Here is a 20,644-nt window from a genome sequence, read left to right as displayed (position 1 = left end):
TTTAGCCCCCCCCCCCCTAGTGGCACAGCGGTATGTCTGCGGATTTACAACGATAGAAACCGGGTTTCGATACCCGCGGTGGGCAGAGCACAGATAGCCCATTTGTGTAGCTTTGTGCTTAACTTCAAACAAAAACATCTTACTCATTTATTACCTAAATTCATAATTCTGGAGATGAAGACAATTATTCTAGCATACTTCCAGCTTAGTCTTTCCTAATAATAAAGCTAAAGTTAACATAATGCTCTACTCTAAGTTTACTAGACAACGTTTCACCGCCGTTGGCAATATACACTTTTTAACTTAATATCACTTGCATGAACACTTTAAATAAGTTTAATCTAAACTCAAAACATCGAGATCTAACCTAGCCTTATGGTACTGAATGATTGGGTTATTTGGCAGCGATTGGACCACCCCCTTCCCCCAGCGGTCAACCTGAGGCCTCCTGAAGATGGTCTGCAAGAATTAATGCTACTTCTTTTTGTCGTGTCCCCCTATCCCTATATGGTTTTCATTCAATGCTGCGCACACATGATTGCATGCTCACTGGGACCTGGAGTTATGGGAAGACGATTATACGTTGCATCGTCTGCTTCTCACAGGCAGAGGATCCATCTTTGCCTTAGACCTGCTGATCTGGGAAGGTAAATAATAGAGGGATTTCCAGAGGATTGATGGTGGTTGCCAGATCATCAACAACGATCACGCTAGGAAATAAACACGTAAACTCGATTTATTTTTTAAATATACTCATACTTTTAAAAATCGCCTGTAGAGCTATTTATTACAATTTAACTTTCTTCATATATGTTTCATTTTTATCCAAATTCAACATTTTTGGCTTTATGACTAGTAAAAGGGATCTTACAGCTCATGAAGATTTTTAAGGGCCGTGAATTACTTTATATTGCCCATCACTGGCCTGTATCAAACAAAGCGTCCTTGTAACCTCTTATAGCTGAAAGTCGGTATTGGGTCACTGGCAAAATGATGAACATACTTGTAGGTTTACTTTGATGGTTGATCATAATTTATGAGATTTCACCAAAAGTCTTTAAAAAAGATTTTAAAAAATCAGTAAATTTCGTTTTGGGCTGCAATAATCTTCCACTGGCGTTCTTCTGGATAATTTTTGTTTGTTTGTAAGTAAGCACAAAGCTACACAATGGGCTATCTGTGCTCTGCCCACCAAGAGTATCGAAACTTGGGTTTTAGCATTATAAGCCTTCAGGCTTACCGCTGTGCCACTTGGAGCTCTCATTAATGAATTAAGTCTGTTGAATGTTTTTTAAATATACATATAATAGCATTAAATACCTCGTTAGAATTTAACACCTATAATTCTCAAGTAACGACGAGCATACAGAACTGAAGGATACGACACTCAGATAAAATATTTATATTTGAACAGGGTGCCAAACTTTATTGGGAAGTGGGGGGGGGGGCAAGAAAAACGCTTGGCAACTTCAATTCAAACATAATTAAGAATGAAACATAACTTATAGAGTTAAACCGTAAAAAAAAGAACTGTTTTTAAATATAGATACAAACATCAGTCCAAAATATTAATTGTGTCAAACACTTTGGTATAGCTTTGCAGTTATATATATATCTAATCATTACGAACATGGTGGTATAGCTTTGCAGTTATATATATATCTAATCATTACGAACATGGTGGTATAGCTTTGTAGTTGTAGATATCTAATCATTACGAACATGATGGTATAGCTTTGTAGTTGTAGATATCTAATCATTACGAACATGATGGTATAGCTTTGTAGTTATATATATCTAATCATTACGAACATGATGGTATAGCTTTGCAGTTATATATATCTAATCATTACGAACATGATGGTATAGCTTTGCAGTTATATATATATCTAATCATTACGAACATGATGGTATGGCTTTGTAGTTGTAGATATCTAATCATTACGAACATGATGGTATAGCTTTGCAGTTATATATATCTAATCATTACGAACATGATGGTATGTCTTTGCAGTTACAGATATCTAACCTTTACGAACACGATGGTATAGCTTTGCAGTTATATATATTTAATCATTACGAACACGATCATTTGTCAATCTAATATCGTTGTTAATACTGCCATTAGAAACAACAAACAAAAACCTACCCACGTAGCTGGCTTTGAAAAATAGTGTATGTACTCTAAGTGAGAAACGTGGAGGGGTTAAATACATAATTTGGCCCTCCTGTAATCAGACAAGGGTGACACGTGCTTTATTTGCCCTATGTTTTGGGCGCTTCTATGTTTAAGTGCATCAAAATGGTCTACAACAAACATTATTATTTATACTTTAATGAAGGACATTCGACTTTATAATTCTAAACAACAGTTAGTAAGTAGATTGAACAACATTTAGTAAGTAGATTGCTACAGGGCTCTCGGGAATAAGCGCGAAAACCCCTAGTATGTCATTGTTAGTTCGCAACGTACACATCATCATCATTCATACTTTGCATTCACGAGATCACCCCCTTGAGAACGTCTTTACGTTAAAAATTAAACGAACCATAACACAAATATGCAGCAAATATTAAATAAGCCCATTTGTTTCAACGACATCTTCTACCCTCTCGCCTTTATTCCTGGCCCTTAGAGGGATAAGAGAAACGAATTCCTGCGTCAGTTGGTTGTTGAGTGTGTACACTATTTCAGACTAGAAAGATGATGTAATCAAACCTTTTTTTTTTTTTCTTCCGGCGACTCTACGCGAGATCTGCTGTTTCTTATTAGCTGGCGGAATGCGTGAAATACTAAAATTTATTCAACAATTCTCATCATGAAGAAGCTTACAATTCAGAAATCGCACGCATGCACTGCATGAATTGTACGAACTAAAGCATTCATTTACTTTAAGTTCGTAATCCACAGATTTGTTGAGCGACTCAACTTTACTGGTGTTTTAAGTTCGTAATCCACAGGTTTGTTGAGCGACTCAACTTTACTGGTGTTTTAAGTTCGTAATCCACAGGTTTGTTGAGCGACTCAACTTTACTGGTGTTTTAAGTTCGTAATCCACAGATTTGTTGAGCGACTCAACTTTACTGGTGTTTTAAGTTCGTAATCCACAGGTTTGTTGAGGCGACTCAACTTTACCGGTGTTTTAAGTTCGTAATCCACAGGTTTGTTGAGCGACTCAACTTTACTGATGTAATCCACAGGTTTGTTGAGCGACTCAACTTTACTGGTGTTTCAAGTTCGTGATCCACAGATTTGTTGAGCGACTCAACTTTACTGGTGTTTTAAGTTCGTAATCCACAGGTTTGTTGAGCGACTCAACTTTACTGATGTAATCCACAGGTTTGTTGAACGACTCAACTTTACTGATGTAATCCACAGGTTTGTTGAACGACTCAACTTTACTGGTGTTCTGGACACATCTTAACATACAAACAAAATGCGAATGAAATGATTTAAAAACGACATTTGTGTAAAAACATATATTTACAATTAAAAGGAATACGGCGTTAAAATCATTACATGCCGTATTCCTTTTAATTGTAGATAAAATACGATTTTTTCTGATTAATTAATCCAGATCTCAGAGTTATTAACTTATCAGATCTCAGATATAGTTACTAAATTGTCAGGTAATCATTACTCCAGATCTTACAGTTATAGACTCGTTTTGAAACTTAATCAATTAATTGACATTTTCAGTAATCAATTTATCATGATATTTTTTCACGTAAAAACAAAGTTAACTTTATAAAATTCAAGGGGTAGAAAGTGCCTCCGAAATGGCACCTCACCGAACGCCATTTGTCAAGACAGTTTTAAAAAAACTATATTTTAGGGGGTTCTATCTTTATGTGATCTATATTCTTCGTTTATCAAGAAAAATTTGTTTTCTGGTCCTCTTTTTTTCAGTTAAAAAAGGTGCTTTAGACTGGCGACCCATAGATGCTCCCCACCCCTGATAGCCCTGCAGCTGACACTACTTGAAACCACACCGTTCACCTGAGGAACTTTTAAAGGTCACGTGAGGTTGAAACATTAATTTACAAAAGAATCCCAGGGCTAGTACAAAACTTAACTTGTTACGGTAATAAGTGTATATAACAGGATGACTTGAAAATATTTATAACCACACTTATCACTTGTGTAATACCTCTTGATATGTGTGTGTGAACTGGACAAAGAAATCTGTACTTTGGAGTGTATATATATATATATGCACCTGTAGTTGAACATTAACTAGAGAAAAAACCTGTCCTTCTTTAATAAATTCCTTACAAAGTATATTACTTCGAACCACATTAAATGCCCTTAATTAAAATCATAGCGCTAGTTTTATAATTTGAAAGACGTGAGAAACACTCCTGAAAGTGAAAACAACCAAGTGCTGACCTTAGAGAAGAGAAAAAAACAATGGAAGTGAAAACAACCAAGTGTTGACCTTAGAGAAGAGAAAAAACAGTGAAAGCGAAAACAACCAAGTGTTGATCTTAAGAAAAGAAAAACAATGGAAGCGAAAACAACCAAATGTTGACTTTAGAGAAGAGTAAAAACAGTGGAAGTGAAAACAACCAAGTATTGACCTTAGAGAAGAGAAAAAAACATTGGAAGTGAAAACAACCAAGTGTTGACCTTAGAGAAGAGAAAAAACAGTGGAAGCGAAAACAACCAAGTGTTGATCTTAGAGAAGAGAAAAAACAATGGAAGCGAAAACAACCAAATGTTGACTTTAGAGAAGAGAAAAAACAGTGGAAGTGTTTTACTGAATAATCAATGCTGTGAAAAACAAGCATGTGATACAGAACAGTGCACCGCTAGAATCTAACCATAATATGCTATTTAGCATATTGACTTGTATCACAAAATACACTCTTTAGCATGTTGACATTGTATCACAAAATATGCTATTTAGCATGTTGACTTGTATCACAAAATACACTCTTTAGCATGTTGACATTGTATCACAAAATATGCTATTTAGCATGTTGACATTGTATCACAAAATATGCTATTTAGAATGTTGACATTGTATCACAAAATATACTATTTAGCAGGTTGACATTGTATCACAAAATACACTCTTTAGCATGTTGACTTGTATCACAAAATACACTGTTTAGCATGTTGACATTGTATCACAAAATATGCTATTTAGCATGTTGACATTGTATCACAAAATATACTATTTAGCATGTTGACATTGTATCACAAAATATACTATTTAGCAGGTTGACATTGTATCACAAAATATACTATTTAGCAGGTTGACATTGTATCACAAAATATACTATTTAGCATGATGACATTGTATCACAAAATACACTATTTAGCATGTTGACTTGTATCACAAATTCTGTTTATCAATATCGATGGTTACAGCTTTACTCTCTGCTTCTGTTTATCTTCAGAACATATGCACGAGTCACGTGATTAATTATTCTGAAGGAGTCATCAATCCTCAAAGGTGACATGATGACAAGTCACTTTCTTTGTGATGAACAGAAGTGATACAGGACTTTGACTGGGGAGGTCCTTCCATATAAGAAGGGGGAGGGGTGATAACAGCTTGAAGACGCCGTTTACTACAGTAATGGAATCTTACCATATACAGAAATTTGCCAAGAGAACTCGACTTCACTCTATTACCGAACTCTCGAACAAACAATTCTAGTGATGTTTGTAAGGGCATTTTTAGCTTATAATATCAAAACCTAATTCAGTGATAGAGATTTTACGAGAAAGATGCATAGACAAGCGATTCTAACTTAAGAGGTTTTAATACTAAAAACAATTAACAGAAATATAATATTACAAAATTAAGTTTTCTAACGTCAAATAAAAAAACAACAACCATAAAGCACAATGTGTAAACAATGTACGCAAGGTCGCATAAAAACATCTACGAGTCTCTCAGATCTTACATTCACGCGTGACCTGCATCAAAACCATCGCCAATTAACTGGAGACACCTTAATTAGAGAAACCACCGTTCCGAAACGTTCTAAGAAGAGAAAGAAGCATTGTGTCTAACCCAAAGGTTGCTTTACAAGAAGGTCGGGTCCCTGCGACGCCCGAGGTAGGTGGAGAACCGCACGAGGTATTTCCTCGTGCTTGAATGTGTGAACTCAAACCATTTACAAACACTGTCTAGCTAGCACGTACACATTTCATGGCTTTGGGTTGTAACATACACTGTTGATACTACTGAAGTTACACACACAAAATATTTTGAAAGTCCACTTACGCGTTCAAGGAGCATAATAAAATAAAAATAGGCGCGAACTCAAGATTAAATTTTTATTTCAATACGATCGCTCCCTTAACAACAAGTCTAAATCAGCTCTTCCATCAGCCGTCAACAACTCGATGTTCTAAAATTCTTGGATCAACACATAGGGTCGTTGTTGCCATCTATTGAAACATAATGTAATCTTGAGCTCGTGCTTTTATAAACACACACACACATACGTTACTATCATGAGACATAAAATGTTGAATACCATCAAAAACGCAAGTTATGCCGCCTTCCAGTAATTCAGATCTTCATATCCGAAATCATCACAGTTTATTTCCCGACCCAAAGACACACACATTACTTGAATTAGTCACGTATTGTCTTTCGGACGCATCTGATATTTTAGAAGACCAACCGAAACCTCAAAATCCGTCACTAAACTTCGTTTTACAGAACAAGGAAGACGTCACAGATCCAAGTCAACGTCACTTTCCCCAGGGAGTGCACTTTTCCTTTTAGGTTAAGAATAAGTCGTGAAGATTATTGGTTCAAAGAACTCGTATTAAACTTCAAAGCAACAGGAACTCTGCAGATACTGGAATTATAAACTTTTCATAAATTTTATTTTAGATTAGTGAAGTGTAAAATCCATCATGACGTCCAGCGAAAAATATTGACATCAATTCATCTTATTAAATCCTCAGTCCACGGTGCAACGTCTATCGACATGGTTGCACGCGCTTAGTCCACTTAGAAACTAGCGAAAAAGCAGAACAGCTAGTAAGGGTGCAGTCTCCCGCCTCTAATGAGTCTCGCTTTCATTGGCTGACGAGTTTTCGCTAGCACGATCTGCACGCGCCGTCTCCCGCTTGCTTCACTAACCATAAAGCCAAAGCTCTGACGTCGACTTGGGATTTTTTCTTTTTTTTCCAGACATACAAGTTAATATGATGCATAAAACTATGTAACCATAAAATAACAAAATATGATGGCAGAAAAAAACAACAACAAAAACTTTTATATGGTCATGAATTAACTGAGGGGTAAAAACTGCAATATATATATATACTAACAGAATGCCTCTTGCTAAAATTCTAAATTCTCCACTGACACAGACCAAAAACAAAAAGCCAGTACATATACACATAAAAAAAACAACAACTATCACACAGCTATGAACCTATATATAAGACGTATTTTCAAATAGTACACGTGGGTACGGTTTACAGCAAATATTTCATACACTACACAACCATATCCTCGCGTGGTCGTATCCCCCCCCCCCCTTAAAGCTTGGCAGTTTCGAAAGCTGTATCGGGAACTAGCCCTAACTAAACCAGGTCTATTAAACAGTGTCAATATGTAACGCACAAGTCAGCTAGCCGACTAGAGCAAAAAATGTTGTTTGAATAGCCTACTTCTTACACAGTACCAAGTTGTTTACATGCAAAGTTGCCTTCCGTAGGGCGCCCTCTAGTGTGGAACGATCAAAATCTAACATTTTGTTGTTGTTTTTGTTTTAGTTAACTACAGCACGATGAAAGATAACACCACTTACAACAGGTTCCTTTGCGGTAGGAACGAAATGTCTGTTATAAACTGTGAGAATCAGCATACTAACTGTTCCACTTTATAAACTGTATATCATAAAAAAAAACAAAAAAAACTCGTACAATATAATCAAACATAAACCATCTTGCATTCTTTCTATCTAAATACTTTATAACCTTTTGGAAGTATGTAACTATATCTCCAATTTCTGTTTTTAGTATATTGATAAAATTAGTTGAAGACTCCAACGTTTTGAAAAATTCACAATAATCTGTTGTATAAAGTTCACTTTCTACAATAAATTATTGTCATTTTTTAACAACGTTGGAGTCTTCAACTAATTTTATTAAATTTCTGCTTTATGTGCTAAGCTTATAATAACTACAAATGCAAGTGTGTGTGTGTGTGTGTGTGTCTTTTTCATCAGACTCAAAATCCCATAAACCTATATAAGTACTGTCTGTTGTATGTCTATGTAACTACTTCACAGGGTGTGGATGGATCTTCATCAAAATTGGTATGGAGGTTCATATTGGCGTTTTTTACCATTACTTCGCCCCAATTAAAATTCAGTTTAGTGAATAAAATCTCAAACAAACATGACCATGATATACATCTTTTTGTCCATGTTTTAAACCAGACATTAAACACTGGCAACAAAATCTTACTGGCCACAGCTGTTCAGTTTTACACACACACAAGCCCCCCAGTGGCACAGCAGTATATCTACGGACTTACACTGCTAGAAACCGGGTTTCGATACCCGTGGTGGGCAGAGCATAGATAGCTCATTGTGTAGCTTTGTGCTTAACTTCAAACAAACAAACAAATACACACACACATATATATATAGATACGAAACACACACATATATATACATATATGACCTGACAGGGCGCTAGACTAGCAATGTGGAAGTCGCGAGACCGAATCCCATCATCGAACATGCTCGTCCTTTCAGCACTGGGGTCATTATAACGTACGGTAAATCCCACTATTAGTCTGTAAGTCGTAACCCAAGAGTTGGGGGCGGGTGGTGTTGACTAGTTGCCTTCCCTCTAGTTTATCACTTCAAAATTGGGGGTGGGGGCGGCTAGTACAAATAGTCCTCGAATAGCTTTGTAAGAGATTCAACAAATAATCAAATATATACATACGCAAAAAGTGTGTATTATTTACTGATATTTTGACAATGCTGCACATACTTCTCACATATTTAGATAATCGAATTCGATAAATTCAACTGTTTCACTTTATGCTCGGAATAGAAGAAACGAATGAGAAACGCCTTCAGTGGAGTTTTAAGTAGCCACGCCTCGTTATTTTCAGCTTTTAGTTACCGTCCCATTATCTTTAAGTGTTGCTCCAGGGTCGGCCCTACGTTAAGCCCTCCTCGTTGACCCCACCATCAATATTTTAACACATCTATCAGCGAATAACTGATTGCTATCTTCTTTTTTTCTCGTCTGTAAGCCTACTAGTCACGACAAACGTATTATTGAAAGTCTCTCTCTATTTCTTTCTCGCTCTTCTAGTCCTGTCGATCTGTTAGACATCATCGAGTTAATCAAACGGGTTCCCTTTCCTGATCCAGGAAACAGAAATCAACAGGAGTTGATTATAATAATGATAAAATAACACCAAAAAACATCATTCCAGCTACTAAACCTAGACTACAATAATTTAGGCGGGAAACGTGACTTCACAATAGCGTTTAAGAAGCCCTCCCCCCTTCCTGATTCACTTTATACTAAAGATGTCTGATAGTGTTAAAATTCTCAGAACCTGAATTCACAATAAAGTATACGAAACTGAGCAAAATAAAACGACTGTTTGAAAACAGGTTTGTTATACGTGTATATTTTTAGAATCTGATTTTGTTTTTCCGATATCCTGAGTACTTTATGCATATTGTTTAGTTCTTCTTGCTCATACAACGCGAAATGTGACACAAGAAATGTTAAGCAATTCCGTAGAACATTACAAAGAAAACGTAGCCCTGAGAAGTAAGGCATTGTAATTCTGTTCATCCCATCCGTTAAAAGCATTACTAGTAATTACTATTTTAATAGGATCACGCTGCGCAGTCTAGAAGAATGTAGGAAATACAATCCATCAAGCCAGTCGTAGCAATAGAAAAGACGGAGACAGGCTAAAGCTTACAATTAGTAGACCTGTTCATCGTGGTCAGTTCTGACTGCGACATATCTGACAGCGGGTTGTAAAAAGACAATTTCCCAGCCCACTCCTGGGTAACATTATCTTCCGATGATCTAATCAAGGAGGCTTGGATGAAGTCGTATGGACAAGTGTGTATGTGTGTGTGTGTAGTTGTGGATTTTTCCTAAGGGGCCAACAACTTAATTCATTCCAAATCGTCGTAAATTCAATAGCTTTATTTTGACGACTTCGGTTTGATCTATGTGGTTATCCACAAGTTATTAATACGGATAATCAGTTAACTGTCATCGTTATCAGACCTCCCGATAAACAGATTCCACATTCTGTGATAGCAAACACAGCTGAGAAAACTGGTCACTCTACACGGTCTAAAACAACCATGAATGTCAGACACAACTGACGCACCAGGGCAGTTTCTACGAATTATCAATACGGATAATCAGTTAACTGTCATCGTTATCAGACCTCCCGATAAACAGATAGCAAACACAGCTGCGAAAACTTGTCACTCTACACGGTCCAAAACAACCATGAATGTCAGACACAACTGACCCACCAGGGCAGTTTCTACGAATTATCAATACGGATAATCAGTTAACTGTCATCGTTATCAGACCTCCCGATAAACAGATAGCAAACACACTGACGCACCAGGGCAGTTTCTACGAAAGGCGATTAATTGCTGATTTTAAGTTTGGAAAAAAATTAGGGTTAAACAGAGTTAACCCATTTGGTTCAACCATATTACTCGGTCTTTGTTTGTTTGAAGTTAAGCACAAAGCTACATAATGAGCTATCTGTACTCTGCCCACCACGGGTATCGAAGCCCGGTTTCTAGCCACTGGGGGGGGGGGCTACTCGGTTTTAGTATTAGTCGTGTATTTGCAATCACCCTCACCTAGTCATCCGTAAGTGCTGAGTTGAGATGCTAAGCTGGTCTTAGCAATACGAAAGCTATTATTTTTTGTTTGTTTGTCTACACAATGGATAATCTGCGCTTAGTCCACCGCGAAGAATCGAACCCCGAATTTTGGCGTTGTAAATCCTTAAACTTACCGCTGGCCCACCGGGGGACAGCTTACTTTATATTTATAGCATTACTAGCAGACTACCAGGTGTCGCTCGATTAAAAATGTTGTTTTGATTGCTGTCAGGAGCAAAGAAGACGAGATTATGAGCAGACGAGCAAATGAAAGGTCGAAGAAGTTTTTAAATAGTTTTAACATATATAATTGATCATGGATAGAATGATTAGGAGAAATCCTCACACAGAGAAGAAACGTAAATAATAACACTCTTGATCACACACATTACCAAAAGGATCCAGCCTTTTCAATTTGAGACCAATTGGTCGTCTTGTTTGCCAAAAATTGCTATATGGATCACTTCGGTCTGTTTGCGGTCTCAAAACGGCCTCCAAGACCGCGACCACATAGCCCATGTTTCTTCCCGCACAAAGTTGTGTCTGTACTCCGAGTTTGGAGTTTGTAGAGATGTGGCCGTGCATAAGGAACAGACTCACACAGAGAAAGAGATTCACGCTTATATATATATATATATAGATAATTTACATGCGTAGGTCGTCGCGGGTAAACATTTTAAAACTTAATATTAATTCATGCGCGATTTAAAATATTAGAATTAGTTGAAAAAAAAACAAACACTGCCAATTGTTTTAAATAAAAATAATATCACACAACGACTTCAGTTAAAAAATTTACACCGTATTCAAATTTTTTTTCCTTTCGTCATTTGAGTTACAATCATCATATACAAACTTTAGCCATGTTGAAAACCCTATATTTTATTCCTTTTAACGAGAGTACAGAGTTTATTGTTTAAAAACCAAATGTTACTCTCGTTCACGGCTCCACTGTTTCAACTGAAAACAGGTTTTCACACACACTGCAACGAGATGCAAATCACACACTGATAAGACGTCCAAAACAAACATTTACAAATAGTCCCTAAGTGAGGATTCATAAGATACGATACAAGGACAAATAACTTAAAATAAGGAAATCATGCATCGCTATGGAGAGAAAAAAAAACTACCCTCTAGTCAAATATAAAGCACTTCCTTCCCCACGCAAGATACTTCACTTTTTAAAGTCCTTCCCTTCACAGGCAAGGTACCTACCATAAACTTCAGTATAGTATAAGTTGTATAGTCTTGCTCGTATTATAAGGTATGCTGTTGATTTGGATACTCTGCACTGAATAACCGACAAACCTGTATATCTGATTAGTACCTCCAGAGAAAATAAGTACATAAAACGTACTCATAAGTATTGTTGATGGATGTATTGTTTGTTTGTTTTAAGTTATGCACAAAGCTACACAATGGGCTATCTGTGCTCTGCCCACCACCGATATCGAAACCCGGTTTTTAGCGTTGTAAGTCCGCAGACATACCGCTATGCCACTGGGGGGGGGGGGGGGTGATGGGTGTAAAACGTACAACCTGTTATACCGCTATGTATACATATGTGTGTTCGTACGTACTGAACAAATACAACTGTTACCAAAGTGGATTATTACGTAGCCTGTTAGGAGAAATATTAAATTAACTACAGCATATTCCAACACTAACTTACCTTCACCTGCTTATCTTGTATTGTTTAAAATTAAGAAAATGGCGGCAATCCCATGCGCCATAGCTATGGTAGAAGACTAAACTTTCACGAACAGTGTAAAAAAATATATATAAAAAAATAGAGAGCAAAAGGGTGTCTATTTCATCTGGACGAAGAGGTCACTTTCAGTAACAGAAATAAATAGTTCAACGCAGAATTACTGGAAGATCTTCAAGTACATACCGATAATTATGAAATATGTCAACAAAGTAGAGAAAATGAGTTGAGGCCAAGAATTAAATTCGAATAATCGATTTAATATTTCAGCCACACAATGCTGGCAATAATTACTTGGCTTATTTTATTAACTACCATTATATATGCTCATAGCAACACTGGTAAAACACCACTGCCGTTTTTTCTTACGTTTGAAGTGATAAGGTAAAATATATTTTCACGTATTAACTAATCAATAAACGTAGTAATTAATGTTCTGTACTGTTTCTGAATGAAATTAAATAAACGTACTTTATTTTCATATATTTACGCCACCTAACGGTTGTTACTTGACTTACAGGAATAGCGTGCAACATCATTTCTGTGACGTTAATCTTCGGAACAGAGAGGGCTCTGCTGTCATCGACACTCCCGAAACTGGGGCCATGGTAATTTTGTGAAGAACAAGATACGTAGCTTTGAGCAGGCATACGATTGGTATTCGTCTGAAAACAAAACAGATTCGATATGATTACAATCTGATAAATATTGTGTCTTAAACATGAGAAAATAACTTGTTAAAATAGCACTATTTAAAGCTATTAGCATCGGACAATAAATCTGATATTCACCTTGCCATCTGATCCCGACGTTGAAGCTCGCCCACTGTCCAGACTGGAAGTACTGTTTCGTGACCCTCCTCCTGACGAAGACCCTCCACTGCTAGCCCCCGGACTCTCCCGGCCAGGACTCTGACACACATCAATTCCTTGATCCTCCAATGATGAGTGGGTGCCATGAAGAGGTTTGTTCTGTGTCATTAGAGGCGCTGTAGTAGACATGTGTAGGAGAAAGCCAATTCATCAAAACCATTCCGATAACGATTTATTAAAATACTCTTTGTCACCATAATACTAAATATTCATATAAAACCTCCGATTATATTGTACATTATGTAAAAGCGCGTGAAACGTACAACATACCATTCCCAAAGCCAATGGGGTGCACCCCCTCTGTGGGAGTACTTGGATGACTGCTGGGACGTGGATGTACAACTACTTGGGTATAGTGAGTCTGAAGAGGAAAGAAAAAAAGTATAATATTCAATTTCTTTCTGACGTTCAGGTGCCATTATTACCTTACATAAGCACATTAACTGAAACATTAACATTATTAACTGCGATCCTCGAAGTTACTGGTAAGGAATTATCAGTGCAAAGTTGTTACTTTGAAAATAGTTTGTAGTGCTGAACTGATAACTGAATACAATAGCAAGTCACCTGCTTTTAAATACAATATAATTAAAAACAGAAACAAGGACCACTGAAACATCATAATAACTCGTTTTTCCTATATTATTAGACGTCTATTGTTACTTACGTTCTACACAAGCTAGTTACATTAATGCGCCTCTCAAAACTCATACCTGAGAGTCACCAAAGCCACCATGTCGGGTAGGTGAGGGGACCGAGACTGGTGTAAGGAACACAGGAAACCTTCCATAATCAGCGGATTCTGTGAAAAACGTTGTAGTGTTATAGGGTAGTCAACTTAAGCGTAATGTTTGCACATATGACATATCCATAAAACTGCGTCATCAACAAATCGTAAACACGTCTGCTTTCAAATAGCGACTTTTCCGAAATTGTTTGTTTCAAGTGTTGTTGTTGTTGTTTTTGAGCAAAGCCACTCAAGGGCTACTAGAGGTACCCAACAGCATTCAACATCATGAAGCTCGGATACGTGCTAATCACTAAGCAACGCCAAACCCTTCAAAATCTTGCATTTCTATTCCCCGTACAACCTTAGAAACAAGCAAAGCAATATCACACTTCTCGAAGTTAACAACTGTTATCTTGTAAAATTAGATAAAGAAAAAATGTAATACTGTACATAAAAAGAAAAAAGTAAATATTAAAATACTATCAGAGTTAAAAATGATTTTCTCAAAACGTCCGTATTTATTAAGGTCTGTTCTTACCAGCAGTGAGCAAAAATGTAACCAAGTCTGTTTATTAATACAGTAAAATAACCTAAAAACAAAACAATGTTTACTGTCATTTTCACACACGTAGCTCAAAGCTAATAATCATAAAACAATGTTTAATATTATTTTCACACACGTTACTCAAAGCTAATAATCATAAAACAAGCAATGTTTAATATTATTTTCACACTCGTTACTCAAAGCTAACAATCATAAAACAAAACAATGTTTAATATTATTTTCACACATGTAGCTCAAAGCTAACAATCATAAAACAAAACAATGTTTATTGTTATTTTCACGCACGTAGCTCAAAGCTAACAATCATAAAACAAAACAATGTTTACCGTTATTTTCACACACGTAGCTCAAAGCTAACAATCATAAAACAAAACAATGTTTAATATTATTTTCACACACAATGCTCAAAGCTAACAATCATAAAACAAAACTATGTTTAATATTATTTTCACACACAATGCTCAAAGCTAACAATCATAAAACAAAACGATGTTTAATATTATTTTCACACACGTTGCTCAAAGCTAACAATCATAAAACAAAACTATGTTTATTATGATGTACACACACACGCAACCATTATCAGGTCTGATACATAAACATCGTAACTTAACTTGTTCATAACTTAAGAACTAAAAAAAAGACAATCGGCTTTAAGAATATTTACAATAAAAACATGATTAATAATGTGTAATTTTAGTATGATTTTTCTAAGCATTTTTATATCACGACATATTTTACTCAATATAAAAAATCTTTATCAAAGATTGTTATTTTGTCGGAAAGCAAACAATGAAGCCAGTAGGAAAGAAACATGTATTATTAATTTCTCTGAGTGCTTAGAAAATTTTTGGAAGAAAAAAATATTAAAGTTTTTAGTCAAACATAAAATCTTTCCGGTACAGGGAATTAACTCCACATAGGTAGTCATCCAAATATTTTACTGGCTGTGAATGGTTAATATTGGACTCAGCTTTAAAAATGGTTTAAAGCGATTTTTTCTTTTCTTTTGAGCTTTGGTTGGGGATATGATATTGAATAAAATGACAAAGGTAGCAACTTAAACAAAAATCATAGGACGTGCTTATGAACTCGTTCAAAAAAAAAAATCATAGGATGTGCTTACGAACTCATTAGTCATTTTACCTTTATTAGGGGATCGCGGAGCTGAGGGAAAAGAATCATCGGTACTGACACTGCAGCAAGAACTTCTGTCTGCTGTAGTACTTCCATAACCGCTAGAAAAACTACTTCCTGAGTGTCTGTTGTTGAGATCTGGCACCACAGGGGGCGTCACCTTTTTGATGGAGCTTCCTTTTAGGGTTCCAGTGCGATGCATTCCTCCAACTGCGGGTAAAACCTTATTTTAGCATTTGGTGATTTATAAAACTGAATTAACCAAAAAAAAAAAACTATCAGATGCTGAAAGAAACGTTAGACAAATAATAAAAACGGAAACAACTCATTAGGCTCCACTTGTGTGTTCTTGCTTTAATGATCAAGCACATCATAAAATGTTCATGGTATTTGGAAAAATATTCATATCTAAATCTCCAGACAGCTTCAACTAACATAAGATAAACTAGCTCGCAAAACATTTGCGGGAGTTTTCGCGCCCTTCGCTTGAATTTTCCTTATTCTATCATTTTCACGCACGCCATTAAGCTACGCTTTCTTGTAAGCATTGTGTGTTAGATCGATAAATCCTGGTCTATTTGAAAAAAAAAAAAAAATTACGCGGTCAGACAAACAAACTCGCGTAGACGTAACATTATTTCTTAAAACTACACGTAAAGTAAACAATAAGGCATTTATAATGTACAGAGTATGAAACAGTTATGAGCGTTCAGTGTATAACATGGTTTTACGAGTTCAAAAAAAGAAACTCACAAAAACGAAGAATAAAACCCGTTGTATAAAAAAAGTAGCTTAAAGGTGTTTATAGCAATCTATGAAAAGAACCAAAACTAAATTATTGCAAAGTAAAGTAAAGTTGTAATGAAGGCAAACTTAGCTGAATATGCAAAAACGTCTGAATGCGAATTCACAAAATGATAGGCACATGATTTTGTACGAACTGTGCATGCAGATTGTAGATCTAAATAAGTCGAAAAAGCCCATATGAATTGTATTTAGTGTAATGTTAATTTTGTTTTATGAAATTATACACGGGTTAAGTGTTGTTAGTGTTAGTGTTGCAAATAAAGAAAGTTGAAATCGAAGTCAGTCGTCACGTGATAACAACGACATTGTACTATCGTGTACCATACTCGATGCATTAAAAAGTTTGCCTAAGCAAAAACAAGGTACGGTGATTCTGAATGGAAAAGCTAATATGCAATCCGGACTCCTTGGACAAAGCCTTTCTAACAATATGCGAATTGTAGCGTTTGAACGAGGAATTTACAAAAAAAAAGTTCCGGACAGACAAAAGCAAGCTTGTTATTTATACAGATAGCATCCGTTTTTAAAGAGGTTTCTGCTGCAAGCGCTCTCTGACAAAATTTATGCATTAACATTTAAAGAGAGTGTTTTATTTGAAAGTTAACTGCACCGTGGATCTTAAACTCTATCATTAATAATAATTTACTTCTGTTTCCAATGTTTATCAATAGAGGCCTCACGGTAAATTTACGGACTAAAATCTGTAGTTCGGTTCCCCGTTCATTCTGTAGCTTTGGCTGAAAAAATAAAAATTACCACGTTTGTTATCTTAGTAACTTCCAAATGTATTTTGACAGTAAACAACAGAGAGGGCGTTTCGTAATTCTATGTTAAGAATTTACAAAACTAATTCGCAACTCCAAGACTGAATTTCTATAGGTATTTAAATGAATTAAAATAGGCAAAAGAATTTTTCTGAAAATTATTGGCCAGTCTCGTCCTGTAATGTTAAATAATTCTTAGGCTTTAACTTTTAGATATTACATTAATGCACATAGCAAGGAACCGGGCAACTTGGCTGGTGTACTAGTGGTGATTAGTGACGTTTCGATCAACTCACTGCGTGTTACAGTCCTGACGAAAGTAAATGAAAATGGCCGGAACGAAACGTAGTCTAATCCCATTTCGCTACGCAGGTTGTCTACTTTAAGAATACTTTCAACTGTATTTACTTAGTTAACACTGTGTTAGTTATTACTTAAATAGGAAATGATTAGATACAATAAAACATATGTATTATATATACATTTTAGTATAATTAATGCTACCAAATCGTATCACTCTGCGTAGAATATTGTATGTAATCGAAATGAATCTTATATAACCACTGAAAATAGCTTGACATTATACCAACGATGGGGAGATTAATTAAGATATCCCAACGAATATCCAAGACTTTGTGAACACATATTCAGACGTTTCTGCATATTCAGCTAAGTTTGCTTTCATTACAGCTTAACATTTACTTTACTTTGCAGTAATTTAGCTTTATTTCTTTCATAGACTGCTATAAACACCTGCAACTTGAAATATACATAATTTAGACCTAATTTCAAACAACACAATTATACCTTTACATTTTTCAAAAACATATATATATATATATATGTATATATATATATATTAGGATTGTTTGATAAATTACGCTTGGTGTAGCTAAGATAATTTAGTGTTACATTATTAAAGGGCGGAACATGGCAAGGTCAAAGGTTTGAGCCGCGATATGCTGTTGAATATGGCTGGACACCTTATGCTGTGGGAGCGTTATAGCTGTAATAGTCAAGCCCACTTATCGGTTACAAGTAGACAGGTAGGCGGTAGTTGTTGCTGACTGGTAACCTCTCTCTCTCATCAAAAGTTCTAAGTTAGGAATGGCTATGCTTGAATGTGGTCGTTCAGGTTAAAAATGACAATATCACAAACTTAAGAGCAACACGACGAATAGTTCATGCACAAAACAAAGTTGGTAATTTTTTTCAGACAACTTTTATTATAACGTAATTTTTCTCGTTCACACTAACTATAATGAGATCATATACAATGAAATTAGTTCCACCAATACCACACTCCACCCAAGGCAAAACCAGTACATAGATGTTACTTTACAACAGTGGTTATTTTTAGTGCCACATTATATATATATATATCAAGTATTTAACTAAAATATTGATTAGATAAGATTTGTACTAGAATTACATTAGCTGACTTATTATTTTCAGCAAGGATATTAGGTGGATCTCGACTATGCAAAATTTGTTCATTTTACTTTTGGGGCGGGCGTGGCCGATTAGTTAACATATCGAGGCTGTGAATCTCGTCCTTTTGCGGCAAAAACGAGCTGAGGGAGCCTTATAACAGTGGTGGTCAAATCCCACTATTAGGTCAGATGAGAGTAGCCCAAGAGTTGTTAGTGGGGGGTCATTGAATAGCTACCTTCATTCTCTGGTTTATTTATTTTACATTATGGATAGCTATACGCAGATAACTATCGTGTAGTTTTCTGTACGAAATAAACAAACAAACACTTTACCATTTTTCTTAATTTTCTATAGAAAATGCGACATGAAAATGTGATTTTTACTTGAGTGGCTGAATGACCAGGTTACAGACCCTCTCGAGTTCAGGTATGGTCGTTTTGAACTACTAACCACAAAGGAGACAGCCAGCCAGCAGAATCTATCACCACAAAGACTTAGTCCGGTTCATTAAACCGAATAATTAGATTGACTGTCACTTCGCTCCTCCGGTGGCTCAGCGCTAAGCCTGAGGATTTATAATGCAAAAACTCGGGTTTCCATACTCTTCGGTGGGCAAAGCACAGATAACCCATTATGTAAATTTGAACTAAACAAAGAAACCCAACAGCTGTCACGTTTATTACACGCCCACATCTGAAAGTGTAGAGGGTATTTAGAGGAATTACGCAGCCCAACACAATAGCCCACTATGCACCTGTAATGCACACAGACATCGGGTGATACTCGCAACAATTTCAGAGTTAAGTACTAATATAAAACTTCATTCAGTCCGTAGATAAAGATACGGTTCGTTGATTTCTGAACAAGTGCTACGTATAGTCTCAGAGTAGAATGTTAATAACTGGCTGAAACTAATAAGATGGTATCTTAATAGAGATTCCCGAGTAAGACGCGCGCGTACACGAGAGAATTCTCCTGTTACCTAACAGTGTAAAGGTCTATCATACCCTAATAAGCATTTTAAGTGTAACCACCTTATACGTATGCCAGTGCATGCCCAGACGTCTAATATAGTAGATTCGTGAGAGCCCTTGTCTGATAAATAACTGTATAGGTGGCGACGCTTGTAACCAACCTATTTTTTAAGAGAGCTATCGAAGTGACATCTGTATACGAATTCTTCATGAACTTTCATCTTTCTTAACATCGACAAAGCCAGAAACATTTTATGATATTTTGGGAACCAGTACGCTATTCTGAATATATTAGAAATCATTCTTTGACCAATCATGCTAGGAATGACGGTTTAGTATATTTAACTCTAGAATTATCGACGGGAGTCCACGTGGACTCCATTGGTTTTTAAACACATCTTTCTAAACTTTATGTTTCAAACTGCTTGCCGATCCTCGACTTTCTTCGTTACAGAGTCCCTAATTACAAACGTCAATACTGTAATTAATCCCACTAATTACTGTTGGTATATATATTTTAATTAAAAATAAGTGGTTTAATCCATTTTCGTCCGCCACTTCTTTTACATGTAACTCAAAAGAGTTTCACTTGTCTGAGCACTTATTAGTTTATAAAGTAACCCCCCCCCCCGGATGTTCAGCGGCAAGTCTGAGAGCTTATACCGCTGAAAACTGGGTTTCGACCCCTGCGGTGGGCAGACCACAAATAGTGCACTGTGTAGCTTTGTGCTTAACAACAAACGAACAAGAGTTTATAAAGTAC

At 36.1% G+C, this 20,644-nt stretch overlaps 1 protein-coding gene across 3 annotated transcripts in view; it reads right to left on the bottom strand.

Moving 5' to 3' along the window:
* The window catches only part of LOC106458713 (caskin-2-like), a 75,046-nt gene that overhangs the window by 21,096 nt on the left and 33,306 nt on the right, over positions 1-20,644 (bottom strand). For all 3 annotated transcript variants that reach the window (XM_022384984.1, XM_022384986.1, XM_013918255.2), the window contains 5 exons: positions 15,912-16,112; positions 14,184-14,272; positions 13,741-13,831; positions 13,390-13,586; positions 13,117-13,263 (listed from right to left, as the gene is read on the bottom strand). In XM_022384984.1, coding sequence (XP_022240692.1) covers positions 13,117-13,263; positions 13,390-13,586; positions 13,741-13,831; positions 14,184-14,272; positions 15,912-16,104 — 717 coding nt within the window. In that variant the 5' untranslated portion in view covers positions 16,105-16,112. The remainder of the gene's footprint in view (positions 1-13,116; positions 13,264-13,389; positions 13,587-13,740; positions 13,832-14,183; positions 14,273-15,911; positions 16,113-20,644) is intronic.

Source organism: Limulus polyphemus, unplaced genomic scaffold (assembly GCF_000517525.1).
Source record: "Limulus polyphemus unplaced genomic scaffold, Limulus_polyphemus-2.1.2 Scaffold503, whole genome shotgun sequence".
NCBI classification, from domain to species: domain Eukaryota; kingdom Metazoa; phylum Arthropoda; class Merostomata; order Xiphosura; family Limulidae; genus Limulus; species Limulus polyphemus.
The sequence above is the reverse complement of the archived record's forward strand: the minus strand, read 5'-3'. Positions and strand labels throughout refer to the sequence as shown.